General features: G+C 34.7%; 1 protein-coding gene and 1 long non-coding RNA gene across 2 annotated transcripts; both read left to right on the top strand.

Moving 5' to 3' along the window:
* The first annotated feature begins 2,561 nt into the window (after positions 1 to 2,561).
* On the top strand, positions 2,562 to 23,923 carry LOC111060813 (alpha-2-macroglobulin receptor-associated protein). Its single transcript, XM_039445351.1, has 7 exons — positions 2,562 to 2,856; positions 8,713 to 8,811; positions 9,823 to 9,999; positions 12,466 to 12,573; positions 14,280 to 14,382; positions 15,114 to 15,181; positions 22,035 to 23,923. The coding sequence occupies exons 1-7, from the start codon at positions 2,664 to 2,666 to the stop codon at positions 22,298 to 22,300; spliced, it is 1,014 nt and encodes a 337-aa protein (XP_039301285.1). The 5' UTR covers positions 2,562 to 2,663; the 3' UTR covers positions 22,301 to 23,923.
* LOC120349440 lies at positions 15,008 to 16,745 on the top strand. The gene is made up of 2 exons (XR_005570353.1): positions 15,008 to 15,181; positions 16,452 to 16,745. It is a non-coding gene; the product is annotated as an uncharacterized LOC120349440 (long non-coding RNA).
* Positions 23,924 to 25,192: the final 1,269 nt, after the last annotated feature.

A 25,192-nucleotide genomic window follows, 5' to 3' on the forward strand; every position in this document is an offset into this window, starting at 1 on the left:
ATTATGAAGCAATAAAAGTAATAAAAATGTAATTACTAGCTGTACGGTACTATGGTACTCATATAAAAAAATTCATGATAGATAAATTGTACTATAGGCCTAACATGATGCAATGGACACCTATTGTCTGTTGAGTATTATTTCAATTAATTGTACAGAATTGCTTTATACGCGGAACATGGTCGATGATTCTATCAAATTTCACCAGGAGCCCTGCTTTCCAAAGAGAATTCCTTTGTTTCTCATGGTAGTATTCACATATTTGCAGTCTGCCAATGTGAAAACTCTCATAAAAACGAACTCCATTCTCTCTGTTCAGCAGTTAATGATTGGAAAGCATGGCTTAATGAGAGTAAAACCTTGTCAATAAATGCATTTAGAAAACGAATTGGATATTATATTCCTCACATATAAATAGACTGGTTTTGTCGTTTTATATTGTTGTTATTGTTATATTATTGGGTAAAATGAGCAATGAATATTAACTGTTAATCGTTTGGAGTACTGATATTGTATAATAGTGATGTATAAATTTTTGAATTCTACATTGTTTGAGAATCGATATATATTGAGCGTATTGTCCTGTTAATCTGATAATGTTGACTAGTTTTGGCCGAAGTGATATATGTAAAATAATCTATTATGTAGGTGTGTAAGATCGATATGATAAACATTTTTATGAATATATTACAGACTTGATTCTCATAATAACCTATATCAGTCACTTGGATGTACAGTATTAAATAATTATAATGTGAAAATACCTTCAAAATAATGTGAAATAAACTAGATAGATCCCAATTATTAATTTTACAATATTTCAATGTGCATATGAAAAATAATGTGTACATAAGTAACTGTGCAAATAGAGTTTTTGATGAATGTTAAAAAAAATGAATGGATGTATAGTTATTCTGTGCTAGAGTGTGAATGGAATTAATTATTGATAATGATAGTATTATTGTATTGATGATTTCGTGTTTAGGACGAAGCTAAAATCTATAAGTGATTAACATTTTTTGTTATTCCTCATTTTAACAGCCTTATTCAAATAATATAGTATAAGAAGTATGGAATGACGATATGTGATGAGTGTCTGGTATAGATTATATGCAACTTAGTAAAACTAAGTAAAATGCATCTGTACAATAAAAATATTTTCAAAAATTATTTGCTAATAGTCTAACTATTATAGTTGTTCAATCCTCTTAAAATCGATTGAACAATAATGTACAATTTTTTTAAGAATTTGATTGGAATGAAAAGCAATAATAATTACCTACCTAATTAATATCCTATGTGATGCTTTTGATTTGATGTTTCTCAGAATCTCTTGGAATTTGATTACAAAAGTGATGTTATTTAATGTTTATCAACAATTTATTGATTCTCATCAATTCTTATAAATGATGAATTTATAAGTTACCGGTACGGTAACAAAAAACAAATTTTATTTCTCTACAAGCATTTATTTGGTAGTTCTTCGCTCACTTTACATTGAAAAGTAAACGTTTGTTTCATTAAAATGCATCTCTAGTAAGCTAATCAATAGATATGGTAATAATAGGTTTATTGAAATAATAGTATTGCCCTGTTGCGTCATAGCGCGGTGGAAAATAGACCCAAAATAAAAACTTTTGTTGAATCGGTTTTATGGATGAAAGAGTTTCAATAATGAATCTAATTTATTGTCTATCAGTTTTTATATTGATTTTGAAAAAAATCAATTTTTGGGCTCTTGATGTGATTGCATTTATTCATTGGAATGTAGAATTATGTTATTATTTGATCGAGATACTGCTGTGTACCTAATCAAGTAAATGAGAGAATACAATGAAGCGTTTTATTATTCTTCAACCTGTCACCACATCTACTAAAACCTCCATAGGTACCTAACTAATAATGAATGAAGAATATACCTACATTATAAACCTTCTACCTTCCATTTCCAAAGCAAATAATGTAATGATACTTTTCCCAATAACTCAATTTAGCCTATAGCCTAAATAATTCACTTTTGCCTCCAAATCAATGGCATTAGATAGGTAGGCCTACATCAACGTTAGTAGGCTAGACTAAAATTACACCAACATTAGTTGGGCCTACATTAAAGCTATCAACACTCGTTTCAAAAATTATTCAATAAGTTATTCCTTATTGAATATAGGATGGAACTCAATATTCTCATTCAAAATAAGACATTGCAAAAGAAAATAATATTTTAATGTTACTAGAATCTCAAGATATTCTTCTCTGTAATTCATCTTCTTCGAATTGAGTACGGTACGGTATTTGGGCTTAGCCGCAAAGCCGTCAGTCGAAGCATTGTAATAATTTCGAGGTTTAGGCCATAGAATAAACAATCTTATCCGTATCAAACAAAATAAACAATCTGTATCAGTTTTCTCTGGTGTAGACCTATTATAATAAAAAATGTTTTCTCAAAAGTTAGAAGTGATGATCTATATTATAATTTAAATAATTGGCGCGTATTTGTTTTTTGTGAATAGTAGGTACAAATTTTCTCAACATGAGCGCTGCCTGTTCTGCTGATTTTACGGTTTTAGGTTATGTTTATTAACTTGGAATTTTGTGTTGTATGAGATCATCAGACTATTTTAGTTTTATATCTTTTCCTGGTAGTTTTAACAATTTTAGCAAAAATGGATTGTATCTATTTTCTAATTTCATTTCTATTGATTGTGTCGTATTCAGAGGGTGAAAACAAATATTCTAAAGAGGCAAATGTGCAAAACAAGAGAATACTTTTTGAGCCTGCCGGGGATATTAGAACTTTGGAAAAACCATTCAGAATAGCAAAATTGAACCTGCTATGGAAAAAAGCTCAAATGGTTTGTATAATTTAATATTTCTATAGAAAAATCCATGGTGGTTTTAAATTTTATTCACTCATTACCTTACTCATGTTCATGCTGACAAAAGATGTTTTGATTGTAAAGGTTAGAAATAATCTTCATTTGTCCCATCTAATAATATTAGATGGGACAAATAGCTACCTCTGATTTGCATGGTAGAGAGAGGATCCTAGACTCCTAGAGGTACATTTTTCTATTACTCTGACTCATAAATCAGGATGAATCTTATAGCTTAGGGCTTGAGTTGGTAATTTTAATATTATTTTAGGTAATGATTGTTGGCTTTTTGTCACAGAACTTTGACTTGAGCATGAGCCTACAATAAACATTCTAGGGGAATCAAATCACACATTTTATTGGCCAGTTAACATCGCGAAATAATCATGTCACAAAATCGCACATCTATAATGTTGATTGCTTTGTGCGCTGTCTAGCAGTTAGATTGCGCCATCTTGTTAAAATCACAGATCATCCACAACCTTATTGTCCAATTTAGGCTACATTAAGTGAAAAATCAGTCAAGCTTTTAGCCAGCCAAGGTGCTTTGCACCCTTCAGTCTGACGCACAAGCTAAAACCTCATTTTTGTGGGCAACACCCGCAAAAATATTAATTGGCTACATTTGCCAAGTTGAATTCAGAGAGGCTGAATTCTTGTGCGCGGCTATTGTGCTTTTTCTCTTGGAAAAAGAATAGAATAGAATAGAATAGAATTGTTTATTGATCAACAAATATAACATAATATATATGGATCGTGTCAAGTTAAAAACTACAAATAAAAACGGCCCCAAAACAGACCCTTGAGGGACGCCTGTTTTCACGGCTTTTGGGCTAGATAGTTTATTATTTACTTTTACCACCTGTTGTCTATTGCTCAAGAAGCTTTGAATCAGAGTCAGCTCGCTACCTTCAATACCATAGTATCTCAACTTTTCAAACAATATTGAATGTGACATGGAGTCAAACGCACGACTCAGGTCCAGTAGATCACCAGCAACCATACATTGGCTTTCAAAGCTCTCAAGAATGTAGTTGACAACCTTTTCAATCGCCATAGTTGTTGAATGATTTGGTCTAAATCCAAATTGATTGGGGTTGAGCAAATTATTTTCTACAAAGTACTCATACAGCTGTTTCAGTAGACATGCCTCAATGATTTTACCTACGATCGAGACTATTGCTATTGGTCTGTAGCTTTCTGGCAGTTCCTTTTCACCTTTTTTATAGATTGGATTTATTATCGACATTTTCAAGCATTCAGGAAAAGCTCCAAGTATCATAATCAAATTAATTACACATGTCAGTGGACGGAGAATCGAATCGATAATGTTCTTCACCGTATAATTTGAAAGACCAAAGGTATCCTCACTTCTTGAGGAACTGAGATTTCCCACTATGGACTTCACCGTTTCAATGTCAACCTCTTTCCATGCAAATCTTGGTGCAGCCACATTTTTTAAATTGATGAGATTACATTTTTCCAGCATATCTTCCATTGTAACTGATGTAGAGATAGACATATCCTGAGCATGAACTCCTGCACTAAGAAAAAAATCATTCAGTTTCTCAGGAGGAATGTTGATTGTAGTTGATGACTTATTCTTGTGTTTAGATTCATTGTTGATGATTTTCCATGCTGTTTTACATTTATTGTTAGATTCTGTCAACAGCTTGTCGTTGAGTGACAACTTTGCCCTAGCAATCGCTTCAGTGTAAAGTTTTTTGAAATCTTTGAATCTCTCTTTGTCTTCATTGGCACCTCGGATCTTCCAAATTTTATACAAGACTAACAGGTGGTTCTTCATGGTCTTGAGTTCAGGAGTGTACCAACTATTAACATGCATGTTTGAGTCCTTGGCTCTATTTTTGTGGGTTTTCATAGGGCAAAACGTCGTCAGGTATTGAGACAGTATATTCATAAATTTTTGTACTACCTCGTTCACGTCCCATACATAGAATATCTGTGACCAGTCCAGACTTGAAAGGAATTGACTTAGGTTGTATAACCTACTAGGAGACACTACTCTTATTAAACAACAGTTGTTTTCGTCATCCTGTCGGTTAGGCCCTTTGAGAAGAAAATTGTCTTGACGAATATGAACCAAAACTCCGGCATGATCTGATACAAGGTCTTGCTTATAGATTTCACAATCATATGAATTAGTATCAATGTTAGAAAAAATATTATCTATACAAGCATGACCTCTTGTTGGATGAGAGTGCATGCTATACAAATCAAACGATCTTAGAACATTTATAAATTGCTTTACGTCTGTCTTCTCATAGTCAGATATGTTAATGTTCATGTTGAAATCACCAGCTAAGACAACATACGAATATGGTTTAGAAGTAATATATATTAGTAGCTCCTCCAGCTTGACAAGGAAATCCTTAACATTGGAGTCTGGTGCTCTATACAGACATAGGATAATACAATTCACTGGCAATAATCTAATGGCAGACAATTCAAAGAGGCTGTCTGATGTGAAATCTGATACGTCCATTCTCTTGAATCTCAATGAGTCTCTAATCAAAATAGATGAGCCACCATGCGTTTTTGTATTCCTACAATATGAGTCGGCCAATGTAAAACCAGTGGGCACATAAAATGATACTTCATCTTCATGTAGCCAATGCTCGTTTATGCAGAGGATGTCAATTTGTCTACTTTCAGCTATCAGCTCTATCTGGTTTACTTTGTTCCGCATTGAACAGATATTAATAAGAAAAAGATTCATGGTAGAGCTGTTTCTCAATTCTTTATTCTGAACCAGTAAAATCCACTCTGAGTCATTCTTGTCTGTTGTCAACGAAGTGTTATCGTCAAAATCAAGCTCTATGTTCAATTGATTGTCGTTTATTGATAACTGATACTTGCCGCCATCCATAACAAGTGAGGCCTCATCATTTAGAACAGTTTCAGTTGCTTGTCTAAAAGAGGCAGCTTTCAGCGAAGCCTTGTCGTTTATTTCAAGTTTAAAGGTATTGAATCTTCCACTTCATTGATTGCCTGCATGGATGCTCCACTTATAAAATCAGATATGTAGCGCTTTCCCAGCGAGTTGAGGTGTAGCCCGTGTCGTGTATGGAAACGCCGACCTATGTTACTAATATCTAAAAGCCTAACATTTTTGAATTGTCGACAAATTCTAGCTATCTCTAAGTTTGTTCTCTCTATTTGATGATGAATGTTAGAAGAAATTGGAAGATCATATCTACGAGGCACATTCATGAGTATGATATTCACATGCGACAGGTCATATAAACATTTTTTAAAGAACTTAGAAATTTTTTTGCACCAAATTTTTCCATATCATTTCCTCCTCCCATCAGGACGACCAAGTCGCGATCTGACATATTTTTGCTCTCATGCTCACAGCTTGAAGCAACATCTTCGAATTTAGCACCTGGTTTTATCATTCCTGTCACCTTACAGTCTACTCTTTTTGCCGTGAGATTCACTATATTTTTACCATGACTGTCCGCAAATATTGTTATTTTCTCGAAATTTATTTGACTTGAGCTGTTTCTAATTGCTACTGGGGGTGACGTAGTTTTGTGAGACAAGAAACTTGAATTTTTGAAGTCTCTAACCCGGTTTTTCACAAGACGATGAACTTTGGCCTGATCCGGACGTGAGTTTGACACATTGAATAAACTTCTTCTATTTTGCGAGATACTAATCATATGGAGCTGCGCCTCGTCCGCTTCTTCACACTCAGTCAACACCTCACATCCCTTCCTAGAAGTCGCAAAAGAACTGGAGAGACTCCCAGGAGCTGGAGTAGCTCCTCCTCTGTTGTTTCCAATGCTCGACGAATCATTCATGAGATTATCACTTGATTTAATGTACAACTCGTCATACCTAGCTCTCCATTTGTCAGTCTCTATCCTCTCTAAAACTTTCTCATTCCTGAGCAACAAGTTGTCAGCCTCAAGAGCTTCTATTGAAGTAGACATCAGTAGAATTTTTTCTGTAAAAGTTTTATTATCCTCTTTGAGTTTGTTAATAGTTTCCTTCAAATCCTGTATAATTTCATAGGGGACAGCCTCCATTTGCTGCTCAGCCTCCGATGGAGCCTCCTCTCCTGATAAACAATTTACAGGTTCATTTGTGTCAGCAATCCTGCTCTCTGTCTCAGTCTGGACGCCAGTCTCCGCGGTAGATTTATCGGCAAGATTCAATAACTTAATATCGTTCTCGATTGACCTATTAACTGCCGCCTCCCATTCTGTTCTTAGCTTCTTAAGTTCGTCTCTAAGAGCGGCGTTTTCACAATCCTGGTTACCATCGTCTGTATGTACGACCAGTGAAGAAGACAACTCGTTGACATTGGATTTCTCCTGTTCAAGAACTTGCACCGGTGTGGAACAAAACCCTGTATTATTTCCTTCAGGCTCATATATTGAGCTTTCTGTTAATGATGGCGTAGGTGATTGATTGATCGTTTCTTTTAAACAAGAGCTTTGCTCATCATTCTCATCCTCCACATTAAAGGATGTCTGATGAGTAACTGAGGGATGATTATGTTTTGCTAATACTTTGCTAGTGATTTTATCGATGCTAGCATTAGTTTTTAGGGAAGCATTACAATTTTTGAACAAACATCTCCATGAGACCTGCAGCCCTGTGGCCATTTCCCTACCTTTTCTATAAGAGAAGCCATCGTAAAGAAGTTTTGGATTACCCTTAGAGGTTTGCGTTATTTTCAAGCTGGACATCCTAGAATTCACCAATTTACAATTTTAAGTTTATGGAAACAAAAGATCTTATTCAAAATAAAAGAACGCCATTGTAATACATAAGATATGACAAATGTTAAGAATCACAAATACAGCTCAAAAGAAAGAAAGAGATCTGTCCGGAAAAGAAAGATAAAAGCTGAAAAAACCAACATGTGTGATGTTATGAGATTTAGGATAGATGAAAGACAATTAAAAGTAATCGTTTAAAGTTCAATATAGTTCAGATTCAGGTAACAAGTGCGAAGAATCCAAGTCTGTATTTAGAGCGATAAGCGTAGCACATGGAATCAACAGGTAGATAAGTAGTTGTCTAACTGGTAGTCTATCCCACAATCACTGCTCATAGAAATCTCTGGCTGGTAATCACATCGGTTGTAGATGAAATACAAGTGCATTGATTTTGTTATTAATTAATTCGCCAAATGAGAATAATATTTGTATTATGAATGTTCAGAAGTTATTATTGTAATTCAAGTTTACAAAAGAGTAAGATTTACTCCAATAAATATAGAAGAAAATTGGATTTTTATATTTTTGGAGAGGACGCAGCGATTAGAGGAGAACGGGGAGGAGGGGAAACGAAGATCGCCGAGAGAGCGAGCACGGCGAGGTGAAAGGAAGCTCCTGATAAGAGGTTTAAAAGGTATATCCTACTGGGTGTGGAGATAATAAATTGATATAAGATAGGGAGACGAATGAATTGAGAAGAAATGAAATCGTAGTTATTTATCACTCTAACTGATTATAATTGTTTATGAGCTCGGCTGACTATATCAGTGGAGTTTACAGATGTTGAAAGTTCAGAGCTGTTATCAGTAGAAACAGAAACAGCAGGCTCTTTTCCCGCGCAGAGGATTGTTGAAAATAGAATTCTTGTTATTGGATAGTATGAATTGAGGTTATGATTAGCAAAATTAATTAGCGAATCACTTTAAGATTCAAGAGTGAGCAGGAGAGAAAATTAATACCTTTCCAAATTAACCACACTCTCGCACCACACTAGCACTTAACTCGGAACACAGCAGGTAAGAAATAATTATTTATTACAAGAGAAAATTGAGAGTAACTTCACCACAAACCATCACCGGCAGACCAGTCCTGCCAACCAGAATTGACTTGGAAAAAAATTGCATCCGAAGGAAAGGATAAGGAGGGTCTTCAAGAAGCTGATTTGCGAAAGAAACTGACTGGTAATGATAAATGAATGCTAATGAAATTATTTTGATATTTTTATTAGTGAAAATGTTCTTTACTACATAATTTGGAATTCTATTTCGGTGTTCAGTTACTGTTGGGTTATTATTTTTTCCTACAGTTACCTTAAAAAGTGACCATTCCTGCACTGATTACAGAATGCAAAGAATCACGTTTCCGCTCTAGTGCGCAAAGTATATTACTTTGCGTACTCTTAATACTTTGCGTATTATCTTGCAGCCATCCCAATCAGCTGTTGACATTGTTGGCGTGTATTTTGAATGCATTTTTGTTCTATCTATATTTTTTTCTGATTTCAAATAAATTTAAATGAGAACTCATTAAATTATACATTTTGAATATTATTAATTATTCATTATTTCAAATAATATTTTTTTCATTCATAAATTGATTGGTTGAAAAATCATTTAGAAATAAAGATTTACTCAGAATTATTCAAATTTTCAAATTAATTGGATTAATTTAATTTTAAATTTGAATAAATTATCGATTATTAATTTTCAATTGGATTATCAAGTTTAAAATAAATTAAAGTTGTTATTAATAACAAAATTATAAAGACAAACATTTGATGGATTTCAGCTATCAATTTACCAATTAATCAACCACTTCTCATATTCATTGGTAACTGTAGGAAAAATTTAATGTGAAATGCGTGCGCAAAGTTCCTCTGCTGCACTCAAGAAACCATTCCGCCCTCCCTTACGGCTCGTGCGTAAACGTTTCTTTCGGTGCAGCAAACTGTCACTTTGAGCACTAGTTGCACAAATAACTATTATATTCGACTGAGTAACTTGAATAAATATAATTCATCATTTAGATTACTTTCTGGCTAATCTAGTGTGTGTAGTCTACTTGTAAAATCACTATCATTAAAGCTTAGTTAATCAATGAATTACTCGATTCAGGTCTTGAAAGTAATGGATTACTCCTTCTGTACACACCTTTTTCTCATTCTCAAATATTAATTACCATCTATTTTTCAGGTATAATGAGCACATACAATCTTCTAGAACATTTCAAAGATGTGAATGATCCCAATCAGTATAAACACCATAAGCCTCTTACTGGCGGAAAGTCAGATACACATCTGAACAAGAGTATGTTCAAGGACAAGAAACTGAATAAGCTGTGGGAAAAAGCTGAGGTGGCAGGGTTCACAGGTAGATCAACCCAATGTATTTGATAGAATTATTGTAATATATAAACTGTTTTTCAATTGATTCAAAACTAAAAATGCTTTTGATTGTTTTCAGATAGAGAGACTAGTAGATCAACAATTTTCAATTAGGAAGACATTCTTGAAAAGTATTTTAAAGTTACAAAAAAGTAAATTCATATATCCTGTATCCTCCTATCAATATATTATCATGAATAGACGCTCACTTCGTGAATAGAAAAAGATGGCTTTGTGGTATTTCACTATCCAGTAATTGGGCTACTGCTGAATTATCACGCTACCTCCGTAAACAAAGACGTAGTGCATTCGTGTGACGTCAGCAGAGGTAGGTCTCCTACACCAATAAAAATTCGTTGATTTCAGCTGATCTATTCTATCAGTGTGTGATTCTATTGGTGTGGGTGCCTACACCAATAAAAATACTTGCTGATATAGATCAGCTGAAATCAACGAATATTTATTGGTGTAGGAGACCTTCCTCTGCTGACGTCACACGAATGCACTACGGCTTTGTTTACGGAGGTAGTGATTACCAGCATAATTATTGATTTTGAATTCTGGAACAGAAATTGGAAAAGCTCACGTGTTGGTGGCCAGCTGTTTTCTCACTCGGTATATTATTGGTGTAACACCAGTGTCCCGCTGGTCTTCAGCTTGCTTGACTCACGGACACCATTGGTGTCTCATTGGTGTCCCGCTGGTCTTCCAGCTTGCTTTACTCACGGACACCATTGGTGTTTCAGGCTTGTGTGGACAATGTAATGCGGGCCTATCACTCTCAACTCATGAAGAGCGTGTTGTGACCTTTGGAATCGAAACTTTATTTTTCGCCTGTCTTGAAATTACTCGATAAAGTAAATGAATCATGTCATGTTTTGAATTTGCGAATAACAACAATATTTTGGAATCAATACCAAATTGGAATTTATCTCTCAATAGTCCACCATTAATTGTCTGTCTCTCTTGGTTAAGTTAACGCATTGAAATCCTTCGAAACCACAAAAGATGTTTCTCTTGCCTTGGGTCACACATGAAAACTATGTTGTACTTTCAATGGCATGTGAAAAAATTCCAAATCTGACAAACATAATTCGTTGTTGTGTAATATTTCAAATTCTAAATTTCTTGAATGTCCGAAAAACCCAAGTCTCTGCCTATATACTTTAGACAGGATGGCGATCCTGGGCTGAGAAGGCTTGCAATACACTCCTGTGGTGGTCTGCGGTCGGCCGCCTGCGGCTGTGACGAGGTTGAGCGTGTGGAGCAGTATTGTGCTACTTGGGAATAACAATTGATCACAAAATGAGTTGGTCCCCACACATTGTCAATGTTAAACGGAAATTGAGAAAAGTATTGTATACCTTCTCACAGCTTGCATGGTTGCTGGCTGCGGATCAGTGCAGGAGTGTGTATTTTGCGTATGTTCAGTCGCTGCTTCAATATGGTGTAGTGGCGTGGGGCGGTGCCTCTGCTGCTGTACTTGAGCCTCTGGCTGTCACACAAAGAGCGCCTTTAAAAATTCTTCTAAAGAAACCAGTCAGATATTCGTCAGACCAGCTCTTTTCCGATTTCCAGGTCCTGGATATCCGCCAGCTTTACTTGAAATCCATCCTCACATTTATAAAAACAAATAAAACTAATATCTTTACAAACTTACAACATGATTATCAAACCAGACACCGAATAAATTACGGATATAACTTTCCCAGATCAACCTTAACGTCACTGAACAGTAACCCCTTTCTACTTGCCCATTTGATTTATCGAAACCTCCCACAAACAATCATAGATGCAGAAGAACTTGGTGCTGCCGCCTACAAAAAGAGAGTAGGTTTTTGGCTCCGCTCAATCGGCCGGGTGGCCGCCGCGGCGCTGCTGGAATCGCCATATAGGTGACACAAAGCAATTGGGCACATATTCATCCACAAACCTCACTAGATTGTGATTTTTGTGTTTCAATCCCTTCATGCCTCACCCTGAGTTTCTTTTATTTATTATAATTATTATTTATATTCTGCTTTTATATTCTACATTCTATTTAATGTTGTTAAATCGTTAGTTCAGATAGCTCACCAGAAGATGAAGTTTTCTGAGTCGGGTACTTGTGCTGTGTGAATCGTCGTTGATACAGTTTGTATTTATATATTCATACAGGATTTAACATATTTTTTTATAGGCTAAACTTGAATTAATATAAGTTATTGATTGTAGTTTTTACACTATTGTTACCTGTATAGATTAGGTACTCTTTCCCCGCGCACGGATCAGCAGTCCATGCCAGGTAATAATTATTCCATGACTATTCTATTTTATTCTGTACAGTGTTTTATATTGGAATAAAGAAATAGAGTTGAATTGAATTCTAATGGTCGTGACAATGACCTATGTTGTCATAGTTCTTTTGTGGAAATTATTGTTGATTTCAAAGTATTCTATTCTAATTTTGCAGCTGAGGAACTATTTGCCTTGAAGGAGGAATTCACTCATCATCAGGATAAACTGGATCAATACTATTCTCTCCTCATTGACATAGATAGCAAAGACGATGATCATCTAAGTATGTACATTTTTATACTTTTACTTTTTTGGCTGAAATTGAGTTTCCATAGAATTTTCTTGCAAATTACAAAGATAACTCAAGTAATAATTAACATAGTGGGCCTTGAACATTTGCTTATACTTCTAAAATATTGAGCATTTGCTTCATTTTCTATGAATAAACGTGAGCAAAACCTTTTGCTCATGCTTATCGAAAAAATAGTTTGAGCATTTGCTCAAAAGTAAAAGCTTATGCTCAAAATTGTATGAATAAACTAGAGCATTTGCTCAACTTTTGAAGCAAATGCTCCAAAAAAGGTGAGTCTAGTCTAGAGCAGCTTATCACCTTTTGCTCATAGTAAAATGGCTCAATTAATTTGTGTGAGTAATAGGAAACAATACCAATACAATCACAACCAATAGTTGAGAACTATAAAACTTTTTAGATTCAACCATGATATATATCACCATTATTCCTACAAAAGAATAAATACAAAAGATATATAAATCTTTATCTGATATAAAGATAGCCATCACAAAATAGGAAATAGGCATTTAAGAAGATGAGAGTGTAGACGATTATAAGAAGGCTTTTGATATCATAAAAATATGCTGAAGATTATTATAGAGATGACATTCTTTCACGCTATTATTTCAAAATTCTAAACTCAACTAACCTAAAACTATTCAGAAATAGAGAACAGAGCAGACGACGCAAACACAAGCAGTGCACACTACTTGCATATTTAGCGCTTCCATGAGCTATAAAAACAAAGTAAGGCTACAAAAGCGAATCAGCTGATGAAAAATCTTTAAAACTATTCATAAATAGAGAACAGAGCAGACGACGCAAACACAAGCAGTGCACACTACTTGCATATTTAGCGCTTCCATGAGCTATAAAAACAAAGTAAGGCTACAAAAGCGAATCAGCTGATGAAAAATCTTTAAAATACGTGAGCATTTGCTCCAGAGTTCAGGAGTATAAGGTAAAGCTAATTCATATAAAAATGAGCAAATGCTTTTGCTTCTACCTTTTGCTCATGAGCAAAACCTTATGCTCCATGCTCTTGCTCATGAGCATTTGCTCTGGTTTTATTCATATGGGTCAATAAGTCTAGATTGACCGTGAGCAGATTGCTTTTGAAATTCAGTCTTGAAACAACGTGACTTTTATCAGAGTCTCACAATTTTTCCAAGGATTTCTTATTAAAAACGATGGGGAATGCATAGGCCCGGCCCATTCAATGAATTATTTAAATAAAACCTTTATTGACTCACTAGGTCTATATTACCACACATAGTAGGCTATATAACTTTGATACAATATATCACCACAAACTATCATATTACTCAATCAAAAAAGCCTTAAAATGATTGAAGAAAATAAAAATACTTTTTCTCCACCTGAAGTGGCAACAATTCAACTTGGGCTTAAGTTCGTCAAGTTGAATGAACGAGTGACATGATTAATGATTTAATGATACATGTAGATAGATTGATATCATTATTGATTATAATTTGTCCACTTTACGGAAATCAAGTTCTAATAATCACTAGGTATCTTGATGTTTCTCCTTTTAGAGAATCTTGATTTCCTAAAACTCAATTTTCAATATTCTCTTAACATATTATTTAACATGTTGAATGAAATAAACTTTAAAAGTCAGGTTATTAATATTGAAAGGCATCTATATTCTCATTAATGCAAATTTTATTTTCCAGATTCAGTTGATGAGAAAATAGAACATTTTAATCAAATAGAATATGGTGAAGAATTAAACAGGAATACCAAGAAGGATTTCGAAGCTAAAGTCAATGCTTTGAAGTAAGTTGAACGCATGCTAGTTTAATCCACTAAATCATTTCTTTAGCAAACTCGCAGAAGTTGAGAATATGTTATTAAATAATTTTCCTAAATAATTTATTTTGTCATGAAATAATGCCATAATTCAAGTACGTACGCTAAAAACATTCCAATAATCCGACATTCAAGATTTCGAATGAAACATTTAAAAACAACATCCAATTCATAGTTGAACTATTACTAATTCCTTTTATTTGTCACAATTCCTCCTCTTTGCCTATTAATAATCATCATGATCGAGCCTAAATATAAAGTGCAAAGCTTTTAGCAATAAAAGAAAATATAGTATCCCCTTGTTGAATACTTTACCAAAGTGTACTAACACTATGGCTAGGAAACTGGCATATCCATAATATTATTATTAAACGAAAATCCAAATTAAATGCTGTAATTTACCCCGAAGACTTCTGCTACTGCAAATATTGACAACAGGTTAATCAGCTAGATGGAAATTCGATGAGCGCTACTATTCAAAAATTATTTGTCAGCCCGGGAATCGAACCCAGTACCCCCTAATTGCCGGTCAGGAATGCTTACCCTTACACCAAACTGACAATCTCTGGATAGCAGCGCTCATTTTATAAGAATAATTTTATTTGCTATGCAGGTCCTCTGCATTTCATAAAGATTGATTTTAATTTAAATTTAATAGCTCAAGTACTGAAACTTTATGATTTTTGTTTTACAGGCAGCTTGGACTTCTTCCAGTCCTATCTGAAACAAAACTATGGCCACATCGAGATGGCTGGTTTAGCAGCAGGTAAGGCGCTTTCATGCAATCCTCTTATAATATAATTTCTATCACATACCGTAATAACGATTAGTGATAGTAGTCACATTGGTATAAATAATTTTACCATATTCTGCTGCTATTTTTTGTAGATACTGTGATAATTTATGCCAAGCTAAAAACTTGGAGCTTTTACATTAGAGTTGTCATTAAAAGTTTTCAACAAATTATGGCAATATGTTAAAATTACAGCAAAATTGCTTCCTCAACTTGTAAAAATCCCTCTATCTAACATGATTTTTGTTTTCCATACATTCTAAACACTGAGAAAGTTGCCAACAAAATTTTCCTTCATTACAAGTCCATGCAGACTATGCTTTCTTAGCGAAAATTTTGACAGCTCTTGTTGCTCTACATTGTTTGAGAACAGCAAATTTTTAAAGATAATCAACAACTTTTTTATAGAAGAATCTGTGAAAACTTTGGTGTATAATATGCAGCTTTAAACCCATTGCATTTTGAAAACTTAAACCAAGCTACTCCACAATTGAAAGAAGTCTGTCTTTTCGTCAATACTAAAGAAGATACAGAGAAAAACATAGAAGACTTACAGTATAGAGAAATCTCTAAAACTGTGAGACGAATAAAATGTTTAGGAAAATTTGTAACCTTTAATTTTTCCTAGGATAGTCAGTATTTGATTAACATTGGTGTTGCTATCCTTTTGCCAGATTTTTTACAATGTTGAAATATGATCAATAATTGTTAATTATTAACAAAATTTTCAATCTAATTATGCAAGTGTATTATTTATTGAAAAGTAAATTCACTTGATGAGTACAATAAATTGATTGTTCTAAAGAAGAATGAACAGTTACATAAGATATACTGGTATCAGCTATAAAAGGCAGAGAATCGGCAACGTTGTTCTTCTATATTACTCTACTGCCAATATAACGTGACCTCACTATAGACGCGTTTCTTCTATGTTATATGTGATTATAACATAATTTGAGCTACTCTTCCGGTGTAATTTAATCAAGCTTCTGTAAGATTTTGTAGCCAAGCTTGAAGTTTCCTTCAAAAGACAACTTCAAAAAAGTGGCAATGATACAGCCTGTTTGAGAGTGATTTATAACATATTGAAAATTAAGAACTACAATGTATTTTGCAAGCACCACTGTATATAGACTGCACTACTTGTAATTATAACATAATGCTTAGTAGACCTACCTTATGGAAGTCAATCATGTTCACTACTTAATGGTGTTTTAATATCATTGTTTTCTTTATGTTACAGAAGTCACCACAGAGGGTCATGTGTGGACTACTGATGCAACAAAAGTGAAATTTATTTGGGATTAAAAGTTAACAGACCGTTGTGCAACCCGGTGATAATCTTGTATTAAAGGAAGTTCTTATGTAGCAAGCACAAGTTATGAAGTTGGTAAAGGCTATTATTATTAATTACATCAGATGACTTTTGTTGCTGCAAGGGTGTCGACCATGTTCATCTACTGAAGCTGCAATGACATCCACTATCTCATAGAATGTTCTATGAGCAGTACTTTGAGAAAAATTATATCTGTCATCAGCAGCTAAGAATGTCTCTGGTTTGCTCAACATCCAAACTGTAAAAAGTATTTTCTCCTCAAGAGGTATTTTTATATTTGCAGGCTGATTAATTCTCCTTCCTATAACTTCTAAGAGCACCTAAAAATGTTGATGTAAATCTTTGTAAAATTGGAATTTAATAAAAAAAAACAAACAATCCACCAATTTTCGATTTGAAATACACCATGTTTGGTTTTTCGTATGGCCTATATCTTACAGTACCTCTATTATACGCTCATATGGCCCGCCGCAAAGTAGACCCACGCTAATCCACGAAAAGCAACCCACGCTGTGGGATGTTTTGTAAACCATTGCTATAGAATTATTCATAATCAATCAGCTGACAAGTGGATTATTCATTGCATGTATTACACAGATGTCTGGAGAAGCTTAGCAATGGTTTACAAAACATCCCACGGCGTGGGTTGCTTTTCATGGATTAGCGTGGGTCTACGTTGTGGCGGGCCTATAGTTGGGTCTAGTCAACTATGACCATCCTATAACTGAAGACGTGATCGATCTATCCAGGAATGCCTGGTCATTGGAAATAAATGATAATAATTTGAAATAGTCTACAGCACTGATTCCATCATAAAAAATGATATAGTCAATTTCGAATAAAATAACAAACCAGTTACTTGAGATGAGTAACAACTTGAGAGAAATGGTGCAACAACAGAAACTAGTCTCTCAAAATGTTTTTATAAAAATTTGGTTTAGAAAATGTAATGTTGGCTCTATTTCTAAACTCATTTTGGTTCTTTTAAAATGTCGAAAGTAAATAAGTTTTTCTTTCATTTTTATACAATTTAAAAGCAGCCAAAATATATTTCTAGGGAGAATGGTATTATTTTCATTCAATGAAGACTAGTCCAGTGGTCTCTTGATGACGCCAAAAAATATGGTCCCATAATATATAATGATTATTAAACAAGAATCCAAAATCTACACCGCGACCCACTTGGTATGTTCTCAGTAGGTGACCTGAATAGAATAATGCTACATTAACCATGTTTACAAAATTTCAGTGGAAAGATTCTGATGATAATAGTATGGAATCTTTTATCTGCATGGTTTGCTAAGACATTCTAAAATGGCTTTTAAACTCACTCATATTATAAAGTGATATTATAATTTCAAAATAACCCAAGTTGTGAGGTCTCGTATTATTACATTCCTGTTGGAATAATTCATTGAAAACCCTTAAAGGATTTCCCAATTCCTCCACAACAACCGCAGCAACTGGCCCTACAATGTTTGGTGCATCATAATAATTATTATTATTGTTATTCTGTTCCTTATCCAATTCTCCTAGAATAAACTCATTTATTACAGCATGAGCCATGTTTGTTTTGCAAAACAACTTACTTTTAGTGTCACACCAGTGTATGTGTGTGTGTTTTATTCAAATATTCGCGCCATCCGAATATTCAAAAGTACGCGCCAAACAGCATCGACCGGTCGATGTCTGGTTGTCGTTCCATGGGATCACTAGTCTGCCCCGGGTCAGCCGCCATTTTGTTCGGCTCTGGGTCACTCGAGTCACTGACTCAAAAGTATCCCTGAAGATAACCAATAATAATAATAATAATGGTTTTTGTTCATAGCACAGACATGCCACCAGGGCATGTCCATAAGGGAACACGTTAAGATAATAATAAAAACAAGTCCTTAGATGAACAATCAAAATGTTACAGAAAGTAAAAAAGAAACTCAAAAAATACAACCAAGCAGCAGGCAAATGCGCTATTGCAAGAAGTAGCTACTTACAGTTGCCGTGTCACATTCAAAAAATTCCCTTAAGGAGTAAAAGGGATTTTCATGCAGGAACGTCTTCAGTCTCCTCTTCAAGACCACCTTAGGCAAACCTCTGGTGGAAATGGGCAGCTTGTTGAGGATCCTCACCGACTGGTAGGCCAAGCTGTTTTGAGTCCTCCCCAATCTACAGTAAGGGAGGTTCAGCCTGTGCCTGTTCCTGGTGTCATGCCAATGAAAGTCACCTCTGGTAGGCAAGGCAACAAGTCCCCGAAAAGCTGCAATGGCAGACCTGAAAATGTAGAGGTTGAAGACTGTCATTATGCACTCCCTTACAAACAGTGGCTTGCAATTTGCCAGATAATCAGCCCCACATAAAATTCGTATAGATTTCTTCTGCACCAGCAATATCCTTTTTACCTCGGTGGCACCACCCCACAGTGTAATACCATAAGCCATCACGCTATGGAAGAAGGCAAAGTAGCACATTCGATGATGGGCCCCCGGGATGCAACCTCTCAGACTCCTCAGCAGGAACAGCACTCTATTGAGCCTGCAACAGACACCCTGAATGTGATCTCCCCAAGCAAGCTTACGATCCATTGTAAAGCCCAAGAGCTTCACCGAGGGGAAGTTGTACTGATCACCATACCGGAGGCTGAACACAATGGACTGAGTCTTCTCGCTGTTAAGCAAAAATCTATTTGCTCGGAACCAGTCAGCCACGGTCACCTCTGAAGCCTGCATCAGTTCATGCAGGTCAGCCAAGTCCCCATTGATGTCCAATAATGAGGTATCATCAGCATAGCATACCACTGTCCTGTGTCTGGAGAGAGCGACATCGTTTATCATGATCAGGAACAATAAGGGCCCCAGCACAGAGCCCTGGGGCACCCCACAGGTCACCAATCTCACCCGTGACCTCACACCATTTGCAGACTGCTGACGACCCTCCAGGTAGGAGCGGAGAAGCACCAGAGGACTGCCAACTATGCCATAAGCAGAGAGCTTAGACATTAAGATGTCATGTTCTAGGGTATTGTAATATTACATCTTTTTTCTCACATTGGAATCGAATCTTCAATTCGAGATCTATGGAACTTTATAGTAAATATCAGAGTCATCAATAGACGGACAAACTTTTCGACGGAGAATTTTTTATCGTAAATGATTGTTGCATTGTTCCATGGTGTCACCGAGGCTGAGAAACAGAATAAATAGTTTATTTAAATAGAGAATATATATATGAAAGTTTAAAATAACAGTTTCAAAATAAAGTTTTATTGAGAACAGATGTAGGGTGTGAATTCTAAACTTGTAATTTATAATTTTTTTTTTGGTGACGTGTCTGTAAAATCGACACCGAACAAGGCTTTGGCTTTGTGACTTGTAACTTAAGCCTTGTACACACGTCCGTACAGATTCGCGCGAACAATCGTATGTACATATGCCTCAACATTCACTGTACGTCCTTGTGGACGCGATCCACGTATGCCTCAGCATTCAAAAAGCTAACTGATTTGCAGACGACACGAAGACATGGTAGATGTAGATTTTCCACAACATGACAACAATGGCGTCATTCCATCATTGAAGATAGTTATCACAAATTGCAGCAGTATCATTTTATTTCAATGACTTATATAATAAAATCAAAAATAAAACTTGACAAACGATGTTGGTGGGTTGAACAATTGTAGGTTGAAGTAAGGAAATAAATTGCCACATGACATAATATTGACAATTAAATCTTTCTTAGGTTGTCAAAACATTATGTTAATATACTGAATCCAATTCAACTAGTTATCTAAACAAAAAATGATATCATCATGAGGGAAGCAATAACTCCACAAGAACGATTGGCTCTAACTTTGAGATTCTTGGCATTAGGCGATTCATTTGTTGGTTTCCAATATCTATTCAGAATCTCAAAAAAAGAAAAATTCTACTATAATTCCAGAAGTTTTGATGACCTAATCAAAGCACTTAACACTGTCTCACAAAATTGACAGTCTTCTTTAAGGAAATTAGCCATAAATTGAATCAAATACTAAATTGCTGCCCATTTTAAACTAACTATGCTCATACACATGACAAAACAAGATTCTCCAAAAGATTAGCTTCAAGATTTACCTTCAAGGGAATACCAGTTCAAAGTTTGAATAAATCTCTCTATAGATAGCCTAGCTATCTAAAACGTATTATATCATATTGAAGATTACAATTTTAATTAACAACTCTGATTGATAACATGAAACAAACACAAGATGATTTGATAGCCACAGTAAAATAATATTTGAGCTATACTTTCTTGTAGGAACCCTGTAGAGAAGCTTTTTTCACTTAAATTATGCAGTTCTAAATTTGTTAATCATGATACGAATTATATACTCCATGCATGTTCCTATTTAAATATTTGACAATCCACATATCCTACAAAATTACAAAAATCCTACAATTTACAATTAGTTATTGGATCACAATTTGATTTGTCATTCATTAACCTAATTCATTGGAATTAGGTTATGACGCCTTCAATGTTTACGTTTTGCCTCACCCGTATGGCAAAATCGCGTCCACACGTACATTCAATGCTCGCCCGAGGCGCCTTTGAGCACGCCAAAATACCGACAGGGTTCCGGTTCGCCCACATGCCTCAGCGAACAGTGTCCACACGTGCGAATGCAAACCCATACACGTATGCTCACCCGAGGCAAACGTACGTGTGTACACCGTTTTAGGCTTTTCCTGTTCTTGCTTCTCTGAAACTAATGGCTGGCTATGTTTGTGTTGTAAATTTTTGCTCTGAATCATTTTCGTTCATGTGAATTTATTAATGTTTTAAATTGAGTTTTAAACAATTTATAGTGTTCTATTTTGTCCATAAAATTTGTTTTGTGTGTATACAAGCCAATAGCCACTGTTTTTCAACTGTAAACTGGATAAGTACTTTAGTTTGTAATAGGCTACCTAATTTTAGATGCTTAGACTTGTAAGTTATTGTTCTTTGTATTTGTATAATTTTATCCATGAAGATTATAAGTTCATTTGCTCTGTAAACTGGATTTCTCATTCATAGGCGATAGATCCATTCATAATTTATCAAGAATCTATTACATTGGAGCCAACAACTATCCTTAGGTTAATAGGTGTTAAATGCTATTCCAAACGATTTAAGGAAAAATTGGTAGCACGGCAAATGTTACCCCTGTGGTGGGACCGAATTACAAAATAAATATGTCCCAAATGGTACGCCCTGGTGTGGGACTCAAACTACAAAATATATCTCTGGTTATAAAAAATTATTGGTAGGATAGATATCTTGATAGGTTATGAATGGTTTGTTGCTGAGTGGGAAATCGGTTCAAGAGAGATCAAGTCCTAATGAATATATTATCTGTGCAGACTAGCAAAATGGCATATAATATGAAAAATATTAAAAAAGATGATGACTTAATAGCTGCCTTAACACAACTGTTTGATAAGCAAGAGGCTAAGTTAGACCAACATTGAGGAAAAATGAAACGTCTGTTATGTTTAAATGTATTCACCTTATTTAAATGGGTGTTTCAGGTTGAGCTGCTTCACTACGAAAAGCGTATACTGAAACTTCGTCACCTGCAGGCCGAAGCAGCTCTGAGTGATCACAAGAAGGCGGCCGGCGACAAAGTCCACTTGACTGACTTTGTCGATGAGTCGGTTCGAAAGCAAGCCAAGAAAGTCGACAGGCTACACTTCGAAATCAAGACCAAAATTATGGGAAGACACGCTGAGTTGTAACCGTCTTTTCATTAGAATAACTGGTAGCTACTTCTCCCATTTCTATTCATTGAGAATACTCACTTTTTGTAACGGTTTTTATATTTGTATAAGTTTACTTGGGAAAATCATGAAAAGACACTCCAAATTGTAACCGTCTATCCATTAGAATAACTGGTAGCTACTTCTGTCGTTTCTATTTATCTAGAATACTCACTTCTTGTAACTCTTTTTATATGAGTTTCCTTGGGAAAATCATGGGACGACACTCCAAATTGTAACCGTCTATCCATTAGAATAACTGGTAGCTACTTCTCACATTTCTATTCATTGAGAATACTCACTTTTTGTAACGGTTTTTATATTTATATAAGTTTACTTGGGAAAAAAATGGGAAGACACTCCAAATTGTAAACGTCTATCCATTAGAATAACTGGTAGCTACTTCTTTCGTTTCTATTCATCTAGAATACTCACTTTTTGTGACTCTTTTTATATTTATATAAGTTTCCTTGGAAAAATCATGAAAAGACACTCCAAATTGTAACCGTCTATCCATTAGAATAACTGGTAGCCACTTCTCCCATTTCTATTTATTGAGAATACTCACTTTTTAACCTCTTTCTATATTTGTATAAGTTTCCTTGTTATGTTACTTCTCAACTATCCTATCAATGTAGTAAAAATCTTGCAAACTAAAAATACTCATGCATGTAGGTTCTATATATCTTTCTATATGGGTTTATAAAATATATTCTCTTAGGTATTCTAGACTGTTTTCACGGTGGTATTTAGTGTCAATTTGTAATTTAGTGTCAATGGTGCCAAGATTGCATTGATTATATTTTATTCTGTTTATCAATTCCACATTATTATTAGAAAAATCTTCTTTAAAGTAATTGCGATATTAATTAAAGCGTACACGATGATTAAAAGTCATCTTGGACTCTTCAATTGAGAAATATCGATATTGATTAAAACATACAAGATGATTAAAAGTAATCTTGGACTTTTCTATCAAGAAACATTCTCAATCATGTTGTATTATTGTCTTTCCTTAGGTTTAGTACACACTAAGGTCCGCCGCAAAGTAGACCCACGCTAATCCACAAAAAGCCGTGGGATGTTTTGTAAATCATTGCTAAAGAATTATTAATAATCAATCAGCTGACAAGTGGATTATTCATTGCATGTATTACAGAGATGTCTGGAGAAGCCTAGCAATGGTTTACAAAACATCCCACGGCGTGGGTTTCTTTTCGTGGATTAGCGTGGGTCTACTTTGCGGCGGGCCTCAGAGTCTTTTATTGATTTTTTATCTCTTCCTATTTTGATAATGATTTTGAGTAGTCTCACCTTGATAATTCCGGATACAATCCAAGTTTTCTATTCATATGACTAGCATTAATCTATAAAGTCATTGTTTGAATTTATGTGCCCAAAAATAATGTAAGTTGTCAATGTGACTAATTTTAACAAAAGGTAGCTAGAAGGTTTTAAAGTTTATTTGAAATATTATGAACAAATATTTTATTTATTAGGGTATCAAACTATGAAAATCGTGCAATTTTCTATAACATTTGTAAAGTGCTAATATATTTGATTGATTTGATATTTTTTCATTAAAACATTATTTGAGAAATACATCTTTCATAATTTATCCTGGTAGCTACTATTATCATGCCATAATAATATTAAGTTCTGAAGGTTTCTTCTGGAGTCGACTTTTCCTGTGTATGGGTCTTGAATATTGTAGTAATGTAATTGCATTTTTATTATAGAAAGCCTGATTCTAATTATAGATGAATGGATAATTTCTAACTAAGGGAAGTTTGATGGCTTGGTAAACAATCTGTGGTTCCAACCAAGATTTCACGTGTTCAAATATTATTCTGTCTCAAGAAAATGATTGATCCATATCTGGACTGGAGACTAGTCATAAAAATGAATTCGTAAAACAAGTAGCATGTTCAATCAAGATGGAATATAATAAGAGGCTGCTTTCTGGATTAATTTGCGGTTTTCATGTTTCTCTTGTCGTCATTCCTGGCCTTTTATTCTTGTTCATCCCTTTCATTATCTACTCACACATAAAGTGCACATGTGGGTGTCATCATCAGCTAACGTAACTACTGAGTCATGGAAGGACTCATCTTTATCATCTTTAGAGATTATGGCGTGATTGCACAAAAACCGGTTGAATTTTAACAGTGATTGATTTCACGAGAACCAATCAGAGAAGGCTTTTTTTGAAAAGACGGCTTCTGTGATTGGAATCAATCACGATTAAAATTTAACCGGCTTTTGTGCAACCGGCACTAAGAAATCATAATAATTATCGTTACTCTAGGTGTCTAGGAAAATAAGTACTCCATAGTGAGGTGAACGTTATAATGGTAGTATTTGATTAACATTGGTGTTGCTATCCTTGTCTATCATTGAACAAAGCAGATGGCGATATCCTTTTCAAGCTCTGCAACGTTGCCAGATGTTTTTAACAATTTAGAAATATAATTAGTTAACAAAATATTTTATCTCGATCATGAACAATTATTATTTAATCATTAAAAAAAAAATATTTTCTTGACGAATAAAATATAATTGATTCCAACTCTTTAAATTGAACGTTTCTTTACTCAATATTTAATCATCACTAACTGAACAACAAAAACAAGATAACAAACTTTTCTTTCAAGGTTTGCCAGGCAACGAAAGTAAATGATACGGTAGCCTTGAAGGGGATTATTTGAAACTAGCATTAACAGTTGATGTTACATCAGATCTACTTTTATCAACTTTGATGTATAGAAGGCAGAGAATCGGCAACGCTGTTCTCCTATCTTTCTACGTAACAATAGATTCTCAGATATCCAGTTAATAAACTCTGTGCCGGTTGAATTTTAACCGTGATCA

This window comes from Nilaparvata lugens, chromosome 1 (assembly GCF_014356525.2).
Source record: "Nilaparvata lugens isolate BPH chromosome 1, ASM1435652v1, whole genome shotgun sequence".
Lineage (NCBI taxonomy): Eukaryota > Metazoa > Arthropoda > Insecta > Hemiptera > Delphacidae > Nilaparvata > Nilaparvata lugens.

Bases quoted from the DNA above. Each gene is read 5' to 3' on its own strand.
- LOC111060813 (XM_039445351.1), top strand. From the start codon at position 2,664: ATGGATTGTATCTATTTTCTAATTTCATTTCTATTGATTGTGTCGTAT. The intron at 2,857-8,712 runs GTATAATTTAAT...CATCACCGGCAG, and splicing joins GAAAAAAGCTCAAATGGTTT to ACCAGTCCTGCCAACCAGAA. The intron at 12,574-14,279 runs GTATGTACATTT...TTTATTTTCCAG, and splicing joins CAAAGACGATGATCATCTAA to ATTCAGTTGATGAGAAAATA.